This window comes from Humulus lupulus, chromosome 1 (genome assembly GCF_963169125.1).
Source record: "Humulus lupulus chromosome 1, drHumLupu1.1, whole genome shotgun sequence".
Taxonomy (NCBI): Eukaryota; Viridiplantae; Streptophyta; class Magnoliopsida; order Rosales; family Cannabaceae; genus Humulus; species Humulus lupulus.
Genome location: NC_084793.1, coordinates 65,746,413 through 65,772,951, shown reverse-complemented (window position 1 = coordinate 65,772,951; position 26,539 = coordinate 65,746,413). Strand labels below are relative to the sequence as shown.

Here is a 26,539-nt window from a genome sequence, read left to right as displayed (position 1 = left end):
CGGTGGGAGTGGGGAAGGTGATGGGCCCTCCAAATGCTCTAATCTAGGCATCCTCCCAGCTGATATATTTTTGTTCTCAATGAATGAAGTCATCCAGCCATCGGCACCCTGTTTGCTGGAGGTCATCCCACAACGGGGACCCTGCGTGGCTATCGGTCTGCAAGGCCATCAATTGTTGGCCATCGTCAACCCTCTTAGTTCTCCCAGCTTTCACCTTGAAGTGTTTGATATATTCTTTGAGGGTCTCGAAGGGTCCTTGTTTAATGTTGGCCAACGTGTTGACCTCAAAGCTCACCTTCCGAGCTCCTATAAACTGTCTTCAGAAGGAAGATGATAGTTGGTGCCATGATTGAATGGATTTCGGTCGGTGATTCTTGAACACTTCATTTGCTGGCCCCATTATAGTAATCGGAAACACATGACATTTAGCCTCCTCGGAGACGCGGTGCACCGAAATCAACCTATTGAACTTTGAAAGGTGGTTGGTGGCGTCCGAGCCGGCCAGTCGCCATCATAAGATGGGTGGCTGGCATCTTGAAGACTTGCGGCAAATAGGCCTCTAGAATGTGAGGAGCGCACGACTCCCCTTCTTCATCCTCTGAGTCTGAGTCATGGCCTTGCCGTCTAGCCATTTTTAGCATGATTCTTTTCAAACTCGCTAATTTCGTGCGAAGTGGGTCGCGGTCTCGGTTGACACTCTGCGCCGGGTTATCTCTCCTTCGGGCGTTGAGATTGTCCCGTAGGTCTAATGGACCTTTCTTGGTAGGCTCGCGCTAGTTAGTCTTATTGCACCTATGAGCATTAAGGTTGTCCCGTAGGTCAGCTTGACCTCAGAATGAGCCACCTCTGTTTCCCCGTCGGACTTAACATTCTCATTACTGATCAAGATGCTGAGGTCGCGCTTCTTGCCGATAGGGAAACTTTGCATGCTGCCTCCTCGACCCTTGTTCTTGTGGGGATGGAGAGGTGCTTGGGGGACCCCACCTCCAGGCCTCCCGCAGTTCGTATTGGCGTCCCTAGACAAAACGCTCTGGGCTCCACGAACACTGGTGGCCTGGCGGTGTCCTCGGGCCTTTAGGCCTTCACCCATGCTAGCTGGCCTTAGTACCTGATTGTCTTTGGGGTTGTGACGTGTCTTCTTTGACTTCGAAGCAAGGTTATCGTCAACCTTCCCTTTGCCATGATCTTGTTGTGTAGGTGGGGTTCCATCTCCAGCTGGGTGCATGGGAGGCACGCCAACTGGCGGATCTCGCGCTAGCCCAGCCGGGTGCTCAGGAGGCACACCGACTAGAGAAACATGTGGCATTCTAGCTGGGGGCACAGAAGGCGCACTAGCTGGCTGCCCAGATAGTAATTCGCCATGGGGGTCCATTCACAACCCTTGGGCTACGAAAGTAGCCCTCATGGCGTTAACCATCTTTTGCAGGGCAACGATGTTACCCTTTTGGGTGTCGATTTTTTGCTGTTGAGTGGCCACCTTGTCATGGAGTACCACCACTTCTGGTGTCTCATCCGCATCCATGGGGTGAGGATATTCCTCCTGATAGTATTTATTATCTCCCCCGTCATCCATGCCGTCATCCATGTCTTCATACTCAGAATTTTCGTCATAGTCCTCCAGCACGTCAGGGTGGTCTTGCGGTGGCATGTGACCAGTTTCTCCTTTCTTAGCTGCGACGTGAGGGAAAATGTCATCTGGTGCACTCCTTCGATTGGTCACCATGAATTTTCCAAGTCTCCTTCAAGCTCTCAATGAAATCACCAAAATGTTGACTGCCTTTTTCGCTGCGAACTTAATCTGAGAGATTAAAAGATAAATAAGGAAAGACACATGATTTTATGTGGTTCATGTTATAAAAGAACCCTAGTCTACGAGTCTCTACAAGCTTCAATGGTATATATTGCAATGAGTACAGAGTTTCTCTCTCTAAAAAACTGAACCCATTTCAAAGAGATGCCCCAGCCCAATTTATAGAGGCTGGGATCATTAATGCTAATTATCTTCCATTAATATCAGGATATTAATGTTAAATTAATACACAAAGGGCTTTGTTACAATAAAGACTATGTCCCACGCGGATTCTACGGGGCCTAGTCCAAAAAGTCACACACCAACATTATGGGGAACATACCTGTGAGTGTCAGGGTGCGGTGCATGTTTTCCCGTGTCAAGCGGCGTTGTGGGAAATTCTGATTGTCGAGTGTACGAACTCGACACCACTAATCGAGGATTACCAAAAGTTGTCAAATGATCCTTTCGAGGCCCACGCCTATAGTGATTGACACTTAGCATTACTCCCAGGTCTTGAGGAATGAAGTTCTTATCCTTGAGAATGGTCAAGTTAGAAGGACCCCTCGGGGTGTGACATCACTTGGAGACATCCTCTCCCCGGGGGAAGACCTTGGGACCTGACCTCACCAGTGATTATTCATGATTCATAGGCCAACTTTAAACGTGATCTCAAGGGAAGTCACCCTCGCCTGAGAGAAGACCTCGGGGGATGACCTCATCTGGAAACATTCTCGACTCTGCCGATTTGGACTACGCTGGGGTCCTCGCCTCCCGAGGACTCCCTTGGCCTGTTGCTAATTACCATCAATTGCCACGTGTTGGATGATCAAAAAATTGACAACAATAGATAATTCATATCAGTCCTGTCATATATAATCTCTATTATATACAGTATCTTTACCAAGATGTCTATCCACATCATCAATTTGAATTTAGATCACTTACATCCCGTGTGTTTAGTAAACCGTATTAGTAACCATTCATTAAAGATTCCTCACTTTAATATGTTACTGACTATTTTATTCATTGTATATGATCTTAATTCTCTCGTACTAATACAAGATCATATCCTCATAAATGAATATGGAATTTCCTTGATATTCATATAAATTATTCAAATAATAATTATAAAATTCAAATATAATAAAGTTATACTTTTATTTAAATCAACAAAATGACTTTACATGATTTTAGGGCATATATCCTAACAATCTCCCACTTGCCCTCAAAGTAAGTGAGGCATTTCCCATAATCCCATGTTGCACACATGACCCATAAACGACTTTGTAGGAATTTTCTTGGTAAACGGGTCTGCCAAGTTTTTTACTGACGCTATCTTCATAGCAGTCACATCACCTCAGTGTGCAATCTTTCTAACCAGATGGTATTTCCTTTCTATATGTTTCTCTCTCTTGTGGCTTATGGGTTCCTTAGAGTTAGCTACTGCTCCACTGTTGTCACAATACATGATTAGTGGCTTTTCCATATCTGGAACCACTTCTAGATCAGTGTAGACCGCTATATACTCGACTTCCATGGTTGAATCTGCAATACTGGATTGCTTAATACTTCTCCAGACTACAACTCCTCAACCAAGAGTGAACACTGACCCAGACGTCGACTTACAACTGTCTTTATTTGATTGGAAATCATAATCAGTGTATCAAGTAGGGTTTAGCTCACCCCTTGAATATACAAGCATATAATCTCTTGTTCTCCTAAGATACTTGAGAATGTGTTTTATTGCAATCCAGTGTTCCAAACCAGGATTTGATTGATAATGATTTACAATTCCTACTACATAGCATATGTCAGGCCTAGAACCCAACATAGCATACATTAGACTCCCAACTGCTGAAGCATAGGATACTTTCACATTGCCCTTTGGAAAGAGTAATTCCATGTTTGGTTGGTAACTGACCTTTATTAGAATTCTCCATAGAGAACCTTTCAAGCACCTTGTCTATATAATTATCTTGAGAAATTTCCAAGTGTCTATTCTTCCAATCCCTTAGGATTTGAATTCCTAGAACATAGCTTGCTTCGCCGAAATCTTTCATTTGGAACTTTTCAGCTAACCACTTCTTCATGTTTGACAGTGTCTCTACATTGTTACCAATGAAGAGAATGGCATCCACGTAAAGAACTAAGAAAAATGCCACTTTACCTTTGACATATTTATACACATGCTTCGTCGACATTCTATCCAAAGCCGTATGTTTTAATTGTCTCATCAAAGGTGATATTCCAAGATCTAGATGCTTGTTTTAATCCATAAATGAATTTCAGCAACTTACACACCTTATGTTCTTCCCCATACTTAACGAACCCTTATGGTTGTATCATATAGATACTTTCATCAAGATAGCCATTCAGAAAAGCTGTCTTGACATCCATTCACCAAATCTCATAGTCATATGTGACAACTATGGATAAGAGGATGGGAATGGATTTCAGCATTGCCACATGAGACAATGTTTCTTCATAATCAACACCTTCTCACTGAGTGTAACGTTTAGTTACTAGCCTTGCCTTGAAAGTCTCTACTTTCCCATCTACACCTCTTTTCTCCTCGAAGATTCGTTTGCACCCAATGGGCCTGACATCTTCAGGTGGGTCTACAAGTTCCCAGACAAAATTTGAATACATCGATTCCATTTCTTGGTTCATGGCTTCTATCCATTTCTCCTTTTCAGGATCATCCACTACCATTTTGAAGGTTAATGAATCGTCCTTGTCTGTATCAGAAACAAGGACATGCGCCTCATGTTCATAGCGAACAAGTTGTCTCACATTCCTCCCTATAACACCCTACTACCCAGGGACCGTTACATTGTGTATTTTAAATAGTTCTAAACTCAATAAATGAGTCATTTGGAAATAATCGTGTAGCTAAACGTGATTAACGGCTTAGGGTTAAATTTTTTTTGGTCAAAGATACAAACATTTCACTAAAACGTTTACTGTATACATGGGATCCCAAAATGTATTTAAGAGGTTAATTACAATAAAAGAGAGTTACAACCAACCGACCTAAGCGATAAAGTATGGTTTAACCCTAGTTCATCTTTAAAACCTCATCCGTGGTGGTCGAGCAGCCGCATATGTACAAATCGTCACCTAAGCTCTCCAACTCAAGGATGCTCCAGCTTTCTTTTCCGTTTACCTGCACCACATAGCACCCGTGAGCTGAGCTTCAGCAAGAAAACTTAAACATGCTCATAAGCAGTTAATAACATGTTACCAAATCATAATAAGCATGCCTAACAGTAATAACCCTACTCATGCATGTATGAAAGTACAAATAAATGATTATGGAAACATTCTGGCTCAATGCCCTAGGATATGGGACTAATGAGTCACCCTGGGCCCTCTGCTCTGTCCTCGGTATAACCAGCTTCAGAGCTGACCTAGCATACTCGACGCTAAGTTTTCTCCGACTAGTAGATCGGTCAAGCGTATGATGCGCTCCTGGTTAGGCTAGATCATATGGACCAGCGCTTAGCGCGCTATTGCTGTGCTTGACTAATAAGTCAATGTCTTACGACCATCATTTAGTGTGTTAATGTCGTCCTTGACTAATAAGTCAATGATTTACAACCAGCACTCATCGTGCTACTAATGCCCTTGACTAATAAGTCAACGCTGTACGGCCAATACTCACCATGCTAATGCTGTCCTTGACTAATAAGTCAATGCTAGGATATGGGACTAATAAGTCACCACGGGTCCCTTGGCCCTATCCGCTGTACAAGCGTACCTGGCGTTGACCAGCACTCAACATGCTAAGGTCGTTCTTGACTAATAAGTAAATGCTAAGATATGTGACTATTAAGTCACCTCAGGTCTCTTATCCATATCCTCTGTATAAGTGTACTTGGCGCCCCCTAAAGTCGCGGTGCGCCCCTTAGGCAGAACCCTCATCGGTCCTGGGTTTGCACAGGTCGCGGCGCCCAAGAACAAGGCTGCGACCCAACCTAAAACCCATCCATTTTCTCTGTTTTCCCATCTCAAAATCCTCCAATAACCTAACCAAACATATCCAAATCCCAAAAACAAAGTTCCCAAACATCTCAATGGCCCAAAACCATCAAAACCCAAGTCCCGAACCATTCAAAAACTCATCAAAACATAAAATCCAATCAAAGCTTAAAAACTCAAAAAATCAAAACTTAAAGCTTGGATTACCTTCGATTGGGTTGTTTCCCTGTTAAATCCTCCGACTAACAAGCTTATAATCTTTCCTAGAATCATTATGACTCTAACCTTGCTTGAATCCAAGTCCTAAAACTCAAGTTTCCTTCGAAAATGCTAACGAGCATCAAATGAACGAACGGGAGAGAGGGAGAGAGAACGTACCGAATGTTCTTTTTTATTTCTGATAGGTTACTTCGAGCTTAAGTAACCTCAAGCAAATCACAATGCTCGGGGTCCCAAAAATGCCCTCGGGCTAAAATAGTCAGAATTCCCTCCTAATCTCACTAACTCCCAATATATCATCAAATAATCATTCCCATTACCCAATATCCTGGCAATGTGCTAAATACCCAATATACCCCTTGAGTCACACCGAGTCAAATATGGGTCCTGTTGTGACTTTCCCACTAGCTTGCTCCCTAGGATCATCTTGTTCCAAGTAACCCAAATATCCACATAATAATGTGGTCCCACACATATCACATATATGCCAAATATACCCATAATGGGCCAAATTACAAAAATTTCCCTTTTAATCAGAAATGGGCCCACATGCATATTTATTACACCAAAACATGCATATCAAGACATATTATATAATCATATAATGATACACACATATATATATATATATATTACATAATCACATAAGTTCCATAATTTTCTATCATGGCCCCCTAATCAAGGCCCAAAGCCTTATTAGGTAATTTGAGACGTTACAACTATCCCCTCCTTAAAGGAATTTCTTCCTCGAAATTCTATTTGAATAGCCCGGAATATAGACCCCTCATATCTTATTCCAGTTCCCAGATCGCTCCATCGACCTTACTATTTTTGTATAATACCTTAACCAAAAGTATAACTTTGTTTCTAATAACCCAACTCTTTCTGTCTCATATCCGGACTGACTGTTCATCACAGGATAACTCAGCCTCCAATTCCAAATCCTCATAACTCAACACATGAGTCTTGTCTAACACATGTTTTCTCAACATGGAAATATGGAATACACTGTATACGGCCAACATTGCCGAAGATAAGGCCAATCTATAGGCCACCTGATCGATCCTCTCCAGGATTTCAAACGATCCTACTAATATAGGGCTCAACCTACCTTTTTCTCAACTCTCCTCACCCATTACCATGGTGAGACTCTAAGGAAGATATAGTCTTCCAATTGAAACTCAACGTTCCTGCATTTCAAATTAACATAACTTTTCTGTCTATTCTAAGAAGTAAGCATCCGAGCTTTAATCTTTTCAATAGCCTCAATGGTCCTCTTAACTACCTCAGGACCCAAATATTTCCTCTCACCTTATCTCATCTCAGTGAATGGGTAATATACATTTCCTACCATACAACATCTTATAAGGTGGCCTTCCAATAACCGGATAACTCCCTCTGATTTACCATCACCTTGAGGATAATAAGCTATACTGAACTCCAGCTGTATACTCACCGCCTCTTGTAACCTTCCTCAACAGTTGGAAGTAAATACAGGGTCCCTATCCATCAGGATAGACCTCAAAGACCAAAGAAGGCGTATTATCTCTCACACACAGAGATCTACATAACTGTCAATTGTATTATTCATCCTTACTGATAATAGTGAATTGACTTTGTATACCGGTCCATAATAGCCCGAACTGAATCACACTGGCCCACTATCTTGGGCAACCCCATCACGAAATCCATCGTGATGTCCTCCCACTTCTATTTTGGGATACTCAAAGGTTGTAATGGCCTTACTGGTTTTTGACACTTTGCCTTGACCTGCTAACAGGTCAGGTACTTTTCCACATACTCAATTACGTCCCTTTCCATCCTAGGCCACCACTATAAAGCTTTCATATCCTGGTACATCTCCATGGTGTCTGGAAGAAGAGAATAAGGGGTAATACGAGAATCATCTAGAACCTCCCATTTAATCCCATTGTCCATCGGATCCCAAGTCCAATCCTTATACCTTGATAAACTCATACCTAACACTGCATAATCCTTAGCTAATCCAGCTAAGACATTCCCCTCAATCCTTTCCAACTGTGGGTCACTCAAATATTTTCCTTTGATTCTCTGTACAGGGGTAAACTCAAAAATAATGTTGGCCAACTGGCCCACCAGTAACTCTACTCTAGTTCTGGTCATATCCTTCAACTAACATGATGCATAGGAAATCACCTTTTCTGTCAATGAGGTAACAGTCCTTGATAACTCTTCCATAACACATGTAATACCCTGCCCATCCAAGGAGACTCCTGACCTCTGAGGCGTTCCTTAGCCTTGGTTAATCTTTGACTGATAGTATACCACAATATTGTCGATAAAGACGATCACAAACCAATTCAAATAATCTTTGGTCTCCCTGTTCATCTGATTTATAAAAACAACTAGAGCATTAGTCGAATCCAAAAAAAAAAAAGCATGACTCAACACTCCTAGTGCCAATATTTGATATAAAAAGCAGTCTTCTGCTTATCCTTCTCCCTGATATTCAGCTGGTAATAACCAGATCGACGATCCACCTTGGAGAATACCGTCTTACTCAATAACTGAACCTTTAGTTCCTACAGCTCTGCTGAAGCCGTTCAATATAGTGCCCTAGACCTGCTTCCGTCCTTGGCACCAAAAAAATAATCACCATTCTGTCTCTTTGTGTAAAGGTAACCCTGGAAAATCCCTTGGAACATCTAAAAACTCACAGACTAATCTAGTCTGTCTTGATCCCACTGGCACGAGCTGAGTGGTATCCACCACACTAGCTAAGAATCCTATGCAATCCCCTTGCAGTAGGTCTCTATCTATAAGTACAACTTTCATAAATATGTAGGGTCCATGCGCAGTTCCAACAATTACAAGGGTTTCTCACCCTTAAGCCCAGGGGTTACTATCATTTCCTTACAATCTACCATTGCCCATACCTAGCTAACTAGTCCATATCTAGGATCATATCGAAGTCGGTCATAACCAACTCTATCAAGTCATAACCTAACCATAACCTAACCCATCTCTTAAAATTATCAATAGAGTACCAAATTTTCATCACAACATAACCATGTAATTTGCATATCAAGTCTATGCCTCTCTTAAAAGCAACAAAAAAAAAGAGCAACATGGCACCAAAACTAGTCAGCATAATACAAAAATCAAAACTAGGAAGTTGACCTGCCACTACAGAGGAACTAGCCTCAGTCTCAGTCTCAATCTCTGACCCTAACTGCGTCAGAGCGAACACTCGAGCTAGAGTCGAGTTGTCCACCCCCTTTGGTTCATCCTTCCTTAGCCCTGGGCAATCCCTTATGAGATGCCCAACCATCCCACATAAGAAACATGCCTTTGCTCGACATTCCCTCAGATGACGCCTCTTGCACCAAGTACATTTCGGGTATAGTTTCCACTCCTCGTCCTTGCCTGATCCAATAAATGGAGGTATCACTGTCTGAGATCCAATAAAGCCCTATAATTTGAGAAAATAATTAAGTAAATTATTTTTCTAGTAAGTAAACTTGATTAATTGACTTTGGAAAAAATTAACTAGTCAAGATAAGAAATTTTTAACGGTTTTCCTAATTAAGTTAAAATTAGGCTATTTCCTTAAACCAGTTTTTAGAGACTAAAACCTTAAGAAAAATAAAAGGAAAATTAAAAGATTATTTTCTTGAAAAATAATTAAGGAATTTAATTAGTATTTTCTGGATATAATACCGGCAAAAATTTTCTATATAATTAACTGACTTGTGAAAGTACAAGTTAATAACGATACTTTTAAATAATAAGATTTTTAGCGGATTGTGAGAAAATACTATTGTGATTCCCAAGCCTAGGTGTCGAGAGCATAGGATAGGTCTCCCCGAGACTGAGGGTTTAGTCTCAAATTTTTGAGAATGAATTTCTTGAATGGGTTTAAAACCAAATAAGGATCATTAATCCTTACAAATGATTTTTTTTTTTAAAAAAAATGACCAAACTGCCTAAAATAATAATATTGAATTATGAAATGCCATAATTAATCCGAGTATACTGTATGGATAAGTACAGTTTTGGCTAGGCATAATTGGATTATACATTGGAGGGTGAAATCTTGCTTAGAGCAAAGGACTCCAAGTAAGTCAACTTCTATTGTGTGGCTGCAACATGAAACGACTATTGTATTGTATGTTTTTTTAGAGACACATGCACATATATACACTGTCGTAGAAAGTTTGCTTAGAGACGCTAGTCTAGTTGGTGGCAATTCAGAAAATATGACCGGTAGATATCCGTCATATTCTACACAGCTGATCCTCGTCACACTGCTTGATTTTATTTATGTCTGGTTCACTACCGCGACGAGTGGCCAAGAGGTGAGGATTGCTGGTTTAAACCTAGGGGCGCCAAAATGAATGGGACCTAGGGGCCCTCATGCTAACTTAATCAGTGAACGGTTAGAACCCGAGCAAGTGCTCTGATAAGTTATTCTCGAATAGTAGTCGTGAATATTGGCCATTCAGTGAGAGTGCCTAGAGATACTAGGGGTTGCCAAGTTTGAGTGAGGCTGAACACCCTAGGCCCAACTGCTCACCAGCACTACTGATTAACATAGAAGTCTCTGTAAACCCATGTAACTTCGATGACACTCTTGGATAAGTAGCGAAGCCCTAGGTAACTTGATGGTTACCCTTGTGAGGAAATTACTCTTGGATAAATAGCGATGCCCTAGGTAACGCGATAGTTACCCTTGATGGGGATATTTATTGGCTAGATCTTAGTGTTGAGACTCGGTTCTCTCTTACAGATTAGCATTTATGTTGGAGGACGTGTTACGCCTGATTTGTTGGAAATTGTCGAGCATTGGTCTTGAATTATATTGTTATATATTATATCTTCTTGCTTTGGGATTTTCTGAGTGCAGGGATTTATAGGTTTATATGAAATGACTGTGATATATTATATTTGCTTGCTCTAGGATTTTTCTGAATGCAGGGATTTATCTGTTTATAGGAAATAGTTTGCCATTGGTTATCAGGCATGACCATAAGTTTGCCAGGACGCTTTTGCGTTCTTGAAATTGATTGCGTAGGGTCCGGATGGATCCAGACCCTAATTTTGTGAGCTATTATTATATGTGGACAGTAACTTCGTTAGTGACCACTTGTCTTCTCTACATGCTTTTGTTTTTAAAGTTGAACTTACTAAGCGTTTTTGCTTACCTAGTTGTTTCCTATTGTAGGGAAGAACAAGGGCAAGGCAGAGTAGTGAGCGCTAGAGTCTACCTTGCGAATGTACATGTGGACCGACCTTTTTGGGAAGCCGTTTTGTTTTAGAAATGTTGTGTTATTTTCATAAACTAGGCTCATTTTACTTTCATAAAATATGTTTGTATTAAATGTTAAGTATGGCCATACGACTTTTTAAAAAGTTTTTTTTATACAGGTTTTTGAGACATTTTGTTAAATGAAAACATTTATATTTCCGCATTATCGAGTCTTGAAAATCTGGGTTGTTACAAGGAGGGGATAGTTGTAACGTCCCAAATTTGCTAATAAGGCTTAATGCCTTGATTATTGTGCTGGGAGGGCAAAATTGGATTTATATGCAGAATTAATTGAACATATGTGTGATTATGTGAATTATATGATAATATGAATATATATATATGCATGTTTATGTGTATTAAATATGCATGTGGGTCCGTTCTTGTTAATAATGACATATTTATAATTTTGACCCGTTAATGGTATAATTGTAATTATATGTGTTATGTGATTGAGATCACATTATTATGTGGATATATTTGCAATATTTGGCTTGACGTGATCCTAGTGAGCGGGTTAGTTGAAAAGTCACAATGGGGTCAAATACCAGGCTCGGGGAGAGCCTAGGGGTATTTTGGGAAACTTAGTGCGTAGTCAGGATTTATCGGGTCATGGGTAGTTATTTGGTGATTATTTGAGTGTTCCAGGACTAATTGGGAATTTATAAGGCTACTTGAGGATTAGTGGGAAATAGGGTACGAAGATGATTTTTTCCTTGGGGTTATTAAAAGATAAGGTTTTGGCCAAGGAACATTTTGTCTTTTGTGCCAAGAGATAGACTTAGCCTTGGGCACTAGACTTCTGTAGAAGCAAAGGCAGAAGAGAAACAAAACACACACAGCTCACATCTTTCTCTCTCTCATTTACTCTCTCTCTCTCACTCTCTTTGGGGAGACTTTGGGAAAATTGAAAGGGGAAGCACCAATCCTTGAATTTTGGGGCAAGGATTTATGGGGAAATTGAAGTTCAGTGAAGCTGGGAGCTTCTAAGCTTAAGGGAGCAAATAGGATCAATGAAACCAGAGGTAATAAGAAGTTTAAGTTTGAAGTTTTAAGTTTTGAAAGTTCTTGCTGAATTCTTAGTTCCTAGGGGGGTTTTGGCTAGGTTTTTAGATAATTGTACTGCTCTGAGTGTAGTACTGAGGTGTAGAGGCTTAATTCTAGATTGAGTATATGTATAGGGTGAATTTTGGTGGTTTGGATCGAGGGAAAAATGTTGGAAAATCTGGGTTCGTAGGGTCGCGCCGCGGCGCTGTTCTTGGAGCGCTGCGGTCCGCATGAACTCAGAAGCCTAGGGGGTTCCCTGAACTGCCTTAGCGCCACGATGCTGGATAGTTTTGCGTCGCAGCTTGTGTCTAGGAAAAATAGGGATTTTTCTCTCTGACTTGTAGAGGGCCACAACGCCTCTGAGGAGCGTCACGACTCAAATAGGGAATTTCGGTCAATTAGGGTTTTTAAGCTTGGGAACTCAAATCTAAAGGCTTAGGAAAGGTTATACTACTCAGTTTAGTAGAATTCAAGATTCCAAAGGATAGAGATTTACCTTGAAACTCTTTAATAGTCTAAATAATTGATGGTTATCCACTATTGCATTGTGACTAGGTTATACCACTAGGGCTCGGGAATAGGGATTGTGCTCGGGATCGCCATACCTTATCCACTCGGGACTCGAGGTAAGAAAACTGCACCTTGGTTGTGGATGGGGCTTGGACCACAGTAAATGGATATGACTATGGATATAAATGTGATTATTCATTTATTCATGCTTGTATATGCTGCATTTGATTGTGTAATGTACGATCTATACATTTGATTATATTTAATTCGAAATTCTGGCCTAAGGGAGTCGGGGCCGACATTAAGCGTGTGGAAGGCAACCCAGCCTAAGCGAGTCGGGGTCGGCCATAAGACTAGAGGACTCGGCCTAAGGGTGTTGGTCCTGAACATCACTCAAATAAAGAGAAGTGCTGATTGCACTTGTCTAACTGTATTGATTGTTAAGATTTGATTATGTGTTTGTTGGATAGATTTCTATTGCTAAGCCTATTATGCATATATTGTTGCTCATTTGAATCTATTGATTTAAGTTTCTTGGTGAGCCTTGGATCACGGGTGCTATATGGTGCAAGTAATGGAAAGGGAAAGTTTGACCAGCCATGAGTTTGAGAGCTTTAGGGGCGGTGTGTACATTTGCAGCTGCTCGATCGCCACTGCCGAGGGATCAACAAGGACTAGAGCCAAAAACTTAATTTTACCCCTTAGATCAGCCTACATTGAAATTTATTTTGAAGTTGTAAATGACTTGTAAACACCTATTTTTTTGGGATCCCATGACTCAAAATTTTAATGAAACAACTATTTCTATGATCAAAATCTTTAAATCCTAATCCACTAATTGTCTTTAGTTACACGTTTATATCCAAATGACTTGATTTACAAGTCCAACACTATTTAAAATACACAGTGTAATGATCTTGGTTATCCAAGGCGGTACATACTCATCAACTTAGATAGGGTGACTTCACTACTTTTGTTGTAATGTGGCCTCTCCATTTTGTTTTTAAGTAGGCAACCTCACCAAAATGGCATGACCTCGCTACTACCTTAGAGCCTTGCCAACTAGCCTGCCTCATCACTTTGAAATATTCTTTGCCAACAAGTTGACCTTGCCAAATGCACCACCCTTTCGAACATGCACCTTGTCGGTCTCACCTAGGTGGGCTGACCTCGCTACTTTGTTGTGGATATGGGGACGTCACCAGTTTAGCTTATAAGTGGCCTTGCTATTTTGGCCTACTTTGCGGAGCTTCATGTAGTTTTAGGGGACCATCTTGGAACCTTGTGCCAATATTGGGAGGGCCTCGCTAGTTTTGTGAGATTGTGAGTTGGCCTCACTAATTTTGAGGATAAGTGCATGAGCTCGCTTGTTATAGCATAGATGACCTCAGCGACTTCTAGTATAGATTGGATCCTTGCTAGTTTGGTGTAGATGACCTCGACTTCTAGTATGCTTGCCGCTTGGCATTTTTTTTTTGGTTAATGGTGATGGCCATTGAATGGCAACCACCATATATGCATATTGGCGAGGTCCTTTTTTTTTTTTTTTATGGCAATGGTCATTGAATGGCGAACACCATATATACATATGGGCGAGGTCCCTCTTTGTTTTTTGCTCACCACTACTCGACGTAAACATATATGTATACATTTGTTTTGTTTGAATAACGATAATCATCTTATGTACATATATCTATTATATACATAAACATTTCTTTTGTTTGAATGGCGAGGACCTGAAATGGAAAAATACCAACGTATCTATGCATATATTATTGGAATGGTGAGGTATATATATATTAAGAAATTTTCAATGGTTACATAACACTAGTAGTTACATTTTTAGTGACTTGCTATAATAAGTTAACAGGTTATTATTTATAAAGTTTCTATTTTAAGAATTAAATTAATTATTAATTTTTCTTAGAAAAATTAAATCAATTATTTATTATATAATCAATAATTAATTAATTAAAAATATTAAACATTTTAATCACATTCAAACATTTATAATAAGTAGGGCGTGCGATTTTCTTTCTCTCTCTCCATGTCGAGACGCAAGAAGGCAACTCAGAAGCCTGGATTACAATCTTCGACGATAGTGAACCCTTCGGCTTGTGAGGAGGGCTTGGGTGATACTGATAAGGTTGGACCGGCTGTATTGGAGGAGGTTTTCATTGATTCAGTGACTGAGTTTCCTGACCTTGGGGAAGCCCTCCAATTCGATCGCTTGGTGATGTTGCAGATTTGAATTCTAGTCTAGGTGAGGAGGAAGGCCCTAATAGGGATTTTCAATCCAGAGCCAAGGATGCTTGGTCCCAATTTAGAGAATCGTTAACGCACAAGGGCAGTTCTCGTTTGGTTTTTGAAGAGCCATTGCTTCGTGAGGGCAAGTTGATTGCTCAGGTGGATTTGGAGGAAATTGAAGTGGAAGCTTCTTTTTGGAATTCAGCTATGGTGTGTGTTGTTTTGGGTGCTAACGCTCCATTTCCAGTGTTTGAAGGTTTCATTAAGCGGTTATGGGGCAAGCAGGGTATTGAGAGGATAACTCGTATGAATGCGGGTTATACAATTGTCAAATTTCAGGATGAAGCCACGAGAGATTTGGTATTGGAGGTTAGGGTTGTTCATTTCGACAGAAAACCAGTCATTTTGTGCCCATGGTCGACTGATTTGGACACTCTAAGACTAGTCAAATCTGTACCTGTTTGGATTCGGTTGCCTGACCTTGGGTTGCAATATTGGGGAGTTAAATGTCTGAGTGCTCTAGTCAGTACTATTGGTAAGCCTATTTTGGTAGATAAAGTCACAAAAGATAGGTCTATGGTGAAGTTTGCTAGGGTGTTATTAGATATGGAGATTTCTGAAAATTTGCCCAAAACAATCAGTTTCCTCAATGAGAGGGGCCAACTGATGGATAAGATAATAGAGTATGAATGGCAACCCACTCAATGCTCATGTTGTAAATCATTAGGCCATTTTGCTACTTTGTGCAAGAGGAACCAGGGAGGCGTTTGGCGGAGAAATGAGGTGGTGCAAGGACCTGAAATATCAGATGTAATTCAGATTGCTGCAGTGGAATCCACTAATGATTTAGGGACAAAAGAGCTTATAGCTTGTGATAATGTACTTACGATTAAGAAAGATGGTCTAGATATAGAAGAGGTGCAGGGTCATATGTCTAAACAGGGCTATAATACGCAGATGGAAAAGGATGCAAAATGGATAACACCTAATCGTTTTGGGGGCAAGAAACCAGTTGTTGCTACAGACAAATCTACATTGCTGAATTCTTTCAAAGTGCTACAAGATCGAGCAATGGAGGTAACAAATTTGGGGTTGACTTCTACTAACATTCTCAATGGAGGGTAGTACTATTCTTAGTTGGAATATTAGAGGCTTGAACAATAAGAATAACAAAGGTCCCTTTTATCTTTTTGTCATTGAAATAAGGTTGGCCTAGGAGCTTTGTTTGAAACTAAGCTTTGAGGTAATAAAGTAGAGGAGTTTATGACGAATGTTTTTATTGGATGAGAGTACTATAGCTGCTCGGTTAGTGAGGGTAGAATTTCACTGGTTTGGCATCCTGGTTTTGTCTCTATAACTATTCTTCAGGTCAGTCTGCAATTTATTCATTGTCAAGTGAATTTTAGGGATAGAAATCAGGCTATTTGTATGACCTTTGTCTATGGTAAAAATGAGGTTGAGGAAAGGCATGTTTTATGGCAGGATTTAGCTTCTTTGGTGTTTCCTGTGAAGCCGTGGCTTATGGCTGGTGATTTCAATGCGATGTTTGACTATGATGATCGAATTGGAGGGCGTATTATTCTAGAGTTTGAAATGGCTGATGCTCAACAGTGGAGAGCTCTTGGTATGGCGGATGAGTTGCGATCTATTGGTTCTCGCTACACTTGGACTAATAAACAGGAGGTTGGGTCCAAAATTTTCTCTAAATTGGACAGAGTGTTCAAGAATGAAGCTTGGATGGACATGTTCCCTCATTCTGAAGTTTTAATAAACTGGGATTTAATTTTTGATTACTGCTTTTGTCTTATTAAATCAGCTGTTACTATGTTGCTGGGGATGAAACCTTTTAGGTTTTGTAACATGTCGACATAACATAAGGATTTCAGAAGTACTATGTTGAACAACTGGTATAAACCTATACAAGCACATGGTTTATCCTGCATAATGAGGAAGTTGGATAGACTAAAACATGTGTTGCGTAAGTTCAATAAAGAGGCGATTAGAGATGTGACGATTAATTACTCAATTGCTAAGGAGCAGTTTCAGCAGGCTCAAATTTCCCTCCAACAGAATCCTCATTTTGAGACCCTTCAAGATTTGGTTCGGACTGCTGGTGCTAGGTTGTCTATTAACTCCAGGATTTATGAAAGCTTCATTAGACAGAGGATCAAGATTACTTGGCTTCGCTTTGGCGACTAAAATTTTGCCTACTTTCATGCGTGTTTGAAGCAGAGAAGAGTTGCTAACAAGATCACTTCTTTTATTGATGATCATGGTCAGATTCATGATAATTTTGAGGATGTCGGTAGTCACTTTATTCATCATTTTAGAAGCATTATGGGTAGTTCTAGCTCGACTTCCATTGATATCCAACAAGATTGTTTTGTTCATGGTGCTGTTTTAAATTTGGACCAATAGCTGGGTCTGTTAAAGCCGTTCACAAAGAAAGATGTGAAAGCTGCTTTGTTTCATATGAGCTCTGTTAAAAGTCCAGGCCCGGATGGATTTGGTGCTGGTTTTTATAAGTTTTTATGGAAGGATATTGGAGAAGAGATTTCGGATGCTATTTTTGGGTTTCTTTGATAAAGGTAAGCTGCCTTATGAGATAAATATTACCACTCTTTCTCTCATTCCCAAAGTGGAGAATCCTTCTAAGGCAGTGGATTTTAGATCAATTGCTTGCTGTAATACTCTTTATAAGTGTATTTTGAAAATGATTTGTGTGAGATTGGCTAGGGTATTATCGGTTTTAATTAACCAAAACCAGGGTGCTTTTGTTCAGAATCATTCTTTGGCTCATAATATCTTTATATTTCAGGACCTTATTAAAGGTTACAATCATAGGAATATTTCCCCTCGGTGTGTTTTGAAGATTGATTTGAGTAAAGCTTATGATACCATTGACTGGCTGTTCTTAGAGAACCTTTTGAAAGCTTTCTGTTTTCCTAGTAGGTTTATTCACTGGATTATGGTGTGTCTGAGGGGAACTACCTACTCGCTTATGTTGAATGGGAGGATTCAAGGGAAATTTATTGGGCGGAAAGGGCTTAGACAAGGGGATCCTATATCTCCTTGATTGGTTGTTCTTGTTATGGAATATCTCACTAGACTCCTTATTCAAGCCACGCATCATAAGGAGTTCAGATTTCATCCCATGTGCAAAAATCTAAACTCAGTTAGTCTCTGTTTTGCTGACGATCTTGTGTTGTTCTGTAAAGGGAATGTTCACTCTGTCCAAATTCTTCATGATGGTTTTTCTCAGTTTAGTGGTGCTTCGGGTTTATCTATGAATTTGGCCAAATCTCATATTTATTTTGGTGGTTTGACAGCTGAAACTAAGAAGGATATTCTGGACTGTCTTAACATTGAAGAGGGATCTTTTCCTTTGAAGTATCTCGGTATTCCTCTCCGTCCTACCAAATGGAAGGCTAGTGACTGTGGGATCATCATCAAAAAGATACATCTTCGGTTGCATTCTTGGGCTAGTCGTCATCTTTCATTTGTGGGTCGAGCTCAGCTCATTCACTCTGTTTTACTGGGTGTTAGGTCCTATTGGATGAGTATTTTCTTACTTCCCCAAAGTGTCTCTCTTGAGATTGATAGGCTTTGTCGGAACTTTCTCTGGGGTTCGAAAGGTAATCGAAGTAAAATGCATTTTACAGCTTGGGATCTTGTTTGTTTACCGAAAAGCTTAGGAGGCATTGGGTTCAAGGAAGGATCGAAATGGAATAAAGTTTTATTGGCCAAATATATTTGGGCGTTATCTTTTAAACAAGATTTGCTTTGGGTAAAATGGGTTAATAACATCTATCTCAAAGGTATGGATTTTTGGGAGTACAACCTAATGGTTGATGTGAGCTGGTATTGGAGGAAGTTGGTGCATCTGAGATCCTTTCTGCCCAGAGGTACTTTGGAGGCTGTGACTTTAGGTAGGAAGATACAGTTGAACAATCTGTATATGTTGCTACTTTAGCAGAGTAAAGTGAAGTTTTCCAAAGTGGTTTGGTGCAATTTATCCCTGCCAAAACACAGATTTGTTCTCTAGCAGTATGTCCTTGGTCTCCTTCTGACCCGAGACAATCTTATGCTTCAGAAGATCCTTATTGATTCTCCCTTATGCCCACTTTGTTAGATATATTTGGAGTCACATGAACATCTGTTTTTTGACTGTTTGTACTCTCAACAGATTTTGCATAAGATCGCTGACTAGTTGGGTATTGCTATATGGCTTTCCAAATTCTGTGAATGGATTGCTTGGATGGATGGGAGGCCTAAAGGCCTATTTTAGCGAATCTTGGCAGCTACACTTGTTGATGCTGTCTATTTCATATGGCTGAATTGCAATTCATGTATTTTTAATTACTTAGCTATTTCTAGTGATAGAGTTCTTTTTCTAATTAAGGCTAGCTTAAAGGCTAGATTGTTGGGTATTGCTAGGAAGAAGCTTGGAATGCTTGAGAAGACTTTTCTTGATTCTATGAATCAGATGTAATTTGTTTGTTCTTGTTTGAGTTGTTCTGAGCTCTTTTTGAGCTTGTGCTTATAATTGCTGGTTGATTCAATGAAATTTCTTTCAGAATAAAAAAAAATTAATTAATTTTATTAATTTTTTTTTACATGAGATCTTTCAATTATTTTATATTTTAGATTTTAGTCATTTTTATATATTACACGTGGATTCTTAATTATTCTCCATGCATGACTAAAATTTTTACTCTATATTTAAGAACCCAACATGAGGTGTGTCCTTAAAAAGCTCACTAATGTGTGTCCTGAAATAATAATGGGGATAGGTTCTCTAGATACAAATTTTTACATCATTTTTTACACTATTTTCAAACCATAGGATTAAATATGATCTAATGGTCATAATCAAAACAGATGTCTATAACCATTAAAACATGTTTTAATAAAAATAAATAAATGTATAATTAGTAACTTAGAGTTTTTTTCTCTCCCACGTTCGATACACTGCAAAGACCATCATCTCTAACTGTTGATATCGTCAATGTTGTCCCTGCCTAAAGTTAGCATTCAGAGGTTGTTGTCATCATCTGCCTCTGTCGTAGTCCTCTGGAAATAGTCAGTCTTCAATGGAATCTCAAACAATTTATGACTTTTAGAGGGGGACAAGAACTAGAGAAAGTTAATTATTTACAATAATCAGTGGCTCTTTATGTTCCCCATTTTTATTTTTTAAAATCACTACTACAAAATTGGGCTTTCCCGACACTCAAACACGACAGTCAACTCTGTTGATTGTCTACGCCGACAGTTAAAAACTGTAGGCATAGAAATCAACGCCGACAGTGAATAACTGTCACCGTTGCTTTTGACTATTGCTATTGACCGAACAATTAATTCGAGACCAATGCCAACAGTTAAAATGACTCTAAGCATAATTTTTTTAGATTCCATTGAAGAATGACTATTTCCAGAGGACTACGATAGAGGAGGATGACGACAACCACCTCTGAATGCTAACTTCAGGCAGAGACAACATTGACGATAGCAACAGCTAGAGATGATGGTCTTTGCAGTGTATCGATCGTGGGAGAGAAGAGATCTTTAAGTTTTCTAATTAAATTTAATTTATTTATATTAAAATATGTTTTAATGGATATAAACATCTATTTTGATTATGGCCATTAGGTCATATTTAATTGATTTTTTTACTATTTATTTGTGATTATATGTAGATTAGTCTAAATATTGAACACATGGTGATTATATGTAGATCAGTCTAAATATTGAGTAGTCATGAACTTCTATTCATGTCTGTTAGGTCTTTTGATTCACCTGCTAATGTCTATTAGATTAATGAGCCTAGTGACTTTTGTTTTGAAGATTCAATAACATGAGTGGCTCGAAACATGATCTTACAAGATTTGGAATCTAAGCTTTCCTAACAAGATCAAATATTTGTTTCCTTAAGGGATAATTATGGAACTGAATAGTTATTGATCTCAAATTTATAATATGATTGTAAATTAACTATTCATTACTGAATTAATGTTACTTAAGGAACAAGAGGTAATTGAAAAGGTAAAATGATAATCTTGACCAACTCTAATTAACGAGCCAATAAATTGGAAGACAGAACTACATGAAGTGATTATATCAATGGACTGGACGAAATAATAATTACTGAGAGTTTAATTGCAAATTTATAGCGGCGTAATAATTTAATTAATAATCTGGTTTATTGGAGCTTAGTATTATAGGTCCATTGTCTCTAAGTCACCTCTATACTACATTGTCTAGAGTGGGGGTGATATTGACAAGATAAATTGAGAGTAAACAAAAATTGTAAGGAATGAATTTTCCAGAACAAAGATATAATTATATGTAATTAGTCAATTAAATTATATATTAGTTGAGAATAATATTGATTGACTTTGGGTTAATTAATATTAAGAGAGTATAATATTAATTTACTATATGATAATATATTTTTTTGATTTTATAAGATAAAGTTAATTTTGAATTAACTCATATTTATGCATTTATTAAAACAATACATTATTTTAATGCATATATATTTTATCTTATTAATCGAATAAATAAATGAGAAAAATTGGAGAAGCACAACAGTACTACATGCCAGCCACTGTGCTTGCACAATGTCTGGCGTGTGACCTAAGGTCAAACCTAAATTTGATTCGTTCAAATTTTAAATTTTATAGATTGAATTATTTTATTTATTAAAATATTATTTAAGGGAAATATTTTGATATGATTAAATAATTAATTCTAAAACTAATCAGGTATTAACTGAGTCTATTTTAGGTTTATAAAAATCTAATGCATCGTGTTTTATAGTGAGGGACACATTATTACGTTTTTAGAGAGAACTTGAAAAAGAACGATACAATCTCTTAACATTTCTCATTCTCCAACCTCTCTTGATCTCATGTGTTGAGTGTATCAAGATAGTCTATATTGTCCACATCATCCTACGTGTCCACACATGTCCTAGTGTATTGAAGATTGGCTTGGAAGATCTTGGTGTGGATCTTCGTGCAATTCCCTGGATTGGATGTTAATTATTTTATACTAAAAGATAGCAATGACACTTGATAGGATTCAAGAGGTATGGATATGATCTATATGTTTAATCTAATGTATGTGTATATATATACATTGATCTTGGCTTATAGTATTGAAAACAAATTTTTGCAGTACACCTTCCGCTGCACACTCTGATTTACACATTTAATATAAATAATTGGTACTAGAGCAATCTATATATAAATATGTTGTTGATGACAATTTTCATTAACTAAAAAAAAGAACAATTTAGCAAATGTATAATCTAGAAGGAAAAGAAGAACATATATTTTTACGTGATTCGATAGTTAAAATCTATCTAGTCCACAAGTCACTTTTATGAATCTTTCCGTGTCAAAGCTTTCTGAGCAATATTAAAGAGTTTTTGCATAAAAGAATTCAACGTGTCCTCTGAGGACCATTGTCCAGAAAATTTATAGGCCTGATTCATCAAATATCCTCCTTTAATCTTAGGGATATTACAATATATCTTATTTGAATTTAAAATACGAATATGTTCATTAAAATACAATCAAAGGCATTAATTGCAGATAAATATTCCTAAAAAAAGGGTAGATTACACAATTTAAATTAAATCTCCATGATTATAGGGATTTCCTAACAGCATCTCCGTGTATCACTTTAACACTTATTCGAGCCTATTTGCAACATCAACACGCTTTCGAGCTTGCACATAGCCTCAAGCTTATCATTCAATTTATCATCACCTCCTTATCTGATTAGCCTTTCGAACTCACCTTTTGGAGGAGACTTCTTCTTTTGAGCTCGAGTACCTCTGACGTGGCACCTTAGAACTTCATGATCATTTATGCAAGTATTATACTGAATACTTGTTAATTCCGAGCTTATCTCTTGCGAGCCTACATTTCGAGGCTATTTATTTATTCTCGAAATTTGGGTGTAATATTTTGCCCCCTCAAAAGTGTTTGTTTGAATCCTATGAGAAGAAAACTTTTGAACTTCACTTTCGGGAATGTGACCACCTACTTGTTGGGTTGTATGCCCTTATAAAACCATGTCGGACATGTTACATGATTTCATATGGTCAATAAAAGTAGTAAAAATCATTTAGTTTGACAACCGTGTTGCTTGCTTGTTTTATTACATGATTATTGAAATAATACAAACATTTATAAAATCTCAAACATATCGATAGTTACAATTATAGTGACTAGGTCACAGTGGATTATAGTTGTAATTATATGTTCAAAAGAACGAGTCCTAAGATTAGATTAGTGCATTGGATTTTCACTTATTAGGCAATCTACAATATGATCAACTTACACATTCGGGGTGTGATGTCTTGTACAAGGCATTGACCACGTAGATAAGATCAGATGTATTAGGTTACATCGGACTAGGACCGATATTGATTATTGATTGATAAATAAGTATCGTTCTTATCGAATCTAATCAATGTCACAATGTTGACCATAGGTTAAGTCGATCTTAATTCTGAGTGATAATATTCTGCTAATTATATTATTTAAATCTTTTGACTTGTTCGTTACCAACTTACCCTACGGTCTAGCCCATACTTACATCTTGGAGATTTAGTAGTGTAATTGAGTGGGAGTATTATTCATAGATATAAAATCTATAACTTCTATATGAGAAGTGAAAAGATGATTTCCTTAATTGCTTTGTTCAAAAGGTTAAACGATTAAGATCTTATTTATGTGATTAAGTTCACAGAAATATCATTTATAAGGAACTTAGTGGGAGTTAAGGATAAAATACTGATGAGGGGTAAACGATAATTTACACCTAGCTCGTTAGTAAGACATCGATAGAGGATTGATTGATGGTAATGGTTATAACAATGGATAACATATTTATGGTTTGGAAAATACGTTCTATGAATTCAAGAGTTCAATTCTGAGTCTATAGTGGAGTCACGAGGAATTAATAAGGTAGTGAAATTATTCGTAAATAAATTCATGGTAACTTATTGGAGCTTGATTTCATGGATCCACGGTCCCCACATCACATTTGATTAAATCATCTAGAATGTCTCAATTAATTGATTTAATTATCAATTAGGATTTTTAAAGTTTACCAGGTCAATTATAGAAAATTTACAGAGATATGAGATTTAGAGAATGAAAGGGAATCTTTCGGTAAATTTATTAATATTGATAAATTTGGGTCAATATAAATAAATAATATTAAATCAAGTTTCAAATTACAATTAGTTAATTTGAATGTGGATTTAATTAATTAATTAAAAAATAAAAGGTTTTGAATTTATTGCCAATTGGGATTTAAATTCAAAACAAAAAGATTAGGCCCAAGTTCATTTGTGGGAGCCCAAGAATTTTATATTTTTATTTATTATTTTAATTAATTTAAATTTAAATAAAGTCAATTAAGTTTCCTACATAAGGAATATGATATCTAGGGTTTTCATAAGGAAGTCAGTCTCAGTTAATTCATTGGGTAAGTGAAAACCTAGACAATCTAATCCTTTTTTGGTCACTCACTCTTCTTCTCTTCTAGATCTCTATCTCATGTGTTGAGAACCAGCCCACACTAGTTATAGGTTGATCAAAGGCTTGGTGAGAAAGACTGTGTTGTTGATCAAGTTCAATCTCTTGGTAATACTCTGCTACAGAAATGAATCAAGGGTTAGAGAGATTGTAGGAAGGAGTTGTTCCAGTTTCGCTGCGTAATGTAAGTTTTTACTTTACTATGTATATGTATCAATTTCATAGGAGCATATTCTAGGAATTTACATGTTTGTTTGATAATATGTAAATTACATGAAAATAAATAAAGATCATGTAATATGTATATCCTACAATTGGCCTCAGAGTCATAGGTTGCTAGTTTATTTTTATAAATGAACATGTATGAAATTGATTAATATGTTAGGGTATTAATTGGATGGTACATGTTGTTGGTGCATGTTAATGTTTTCTTATGTAAATTTAGCAATAATTTGGTTGTTTTTTGTTTGTTTTGGGATTGAAAAACTGTACAGATTTTTAATTTTTTTTTTGGACTGATTGGGCAATGTGCGTGCTGAGCATGCATGAAAGAGCCCCTGGGACCCCAGCCATACGGACGTCTGTACGTACAGATCCGTACGGCATCGGTGTCGGACCCCGCAGTGACACTTTTTTGCAATTTTTTTTAAATGGATATTTTGTGCAGTTTAGTTTAAAATATTTAAAATTGATTATCTGATTATTTTAAATATTTTAGATTTTTAAAATATTTTGAATTGGTTATTTGATAATCATGATATTTTAAGATATTTTTTTTTATTTTTTTTATAAATGAGATATTAAAATTAGTTATCTGATTAATCAAGATATTTTTATTGTTTAACATATTTATAATTAGTTATCAGATAATTCTAGATATTTTAAGTTTGGTTAAAAGATATTTTGATATTTTAAAATTGGTTAAAATATTTAAAAATAAAATATCATGTTATTCCTAACAACTTAACAACCTAGATTAAATTAATTATTTGATATTGAATTTTGTTTGATAAATTCTATTTTAATTAATTTTATATTTTGCAACTTGTTTAAATAATTATATTGAATTTTGTCTTATGAATTCTATGTTAATTAATTATGGTATTTTGATAAATAGTATATTGTTGTGGTATATTTGCATAATTTAATAATACATGCTTATAGAGTAACATGTTAGGCATATCCAATTATTAACATATCAAGCATCATTATTAAGTTATTTTTTTTGCATTTGAGCTTTAAATATAAGTATAATGATCACCCAATTTTTGTGTTTGAAAAATGTGGGAAAACTCAAATAAAACTTTCATAAAATGTTAGGTTTTATTTGGGTCCAATTTAACACGTAAAGTTTAAATTATTCTCTTGTGGGTGGTTTCACTTATGAAGGCTCATTTGCTTTGCATTGCTAGATTGGGCCTAATCAATTGAATAACAATTAATAAAATAAATGTTCAAATTCCTATCTTTTCGGGTTTTGTGTGGAAGTTAAGGAGCCTTAGTAGTGGGTCCGACACACTGAACCCAACTTTCCTCCACGCAAGCTCAAATTGTTAAGGCTCATTTACCTATGTTAGACTTGATTGTATTAGGTTATTCTTTATAGGTGGACCTAATAATTGATTAGAAACAAAATAATTCTAATTTTTGGATTAATTTTCAATGGTAATTTTTAGAATTAATGGAAAAATTATAAACTATGGTTTATTAATTATTTTTATAATTTGACAAACCTAAGTTGGTTTATTAATTATTTTAATAATTTGGAAAACCTAAGTTGGTTTATTAATTATTTTAATAAGTTGGAAAACTTAAGTTGATATTTTTCAAAAGGAATAAAATACTAAATTATTTAATAATGAGTTTAAAAAATTTGAATTCGATCTCCACCGTTGA

General features: G+C 37.3%; 1 protein-coding gene across 1 annotated transcript; it reads left to right on the top strand.

Annotated features, from left to right (window-relative positions):
- Positions 1-18,237: 18,237 nt before the first annotated feature.
- LOC133815835 (uncharacterized) lies at positions 18,238-19,420 on the top strand. Its single transcript, XM_062248628.1, has 2 exons — positions 18,238-19,037; positions 19,270-19,420. The coding sequence occupies exons 1-2, from the start codon at positions 18,238-18,240 to the stop codon at positions 19,418-19,420; spliced, it is 951 nt and encodes a 316-aa protein (XP_062104612.1).
- Positions 19,421-26,539: the final 7,119 nt, after the last annotated feature.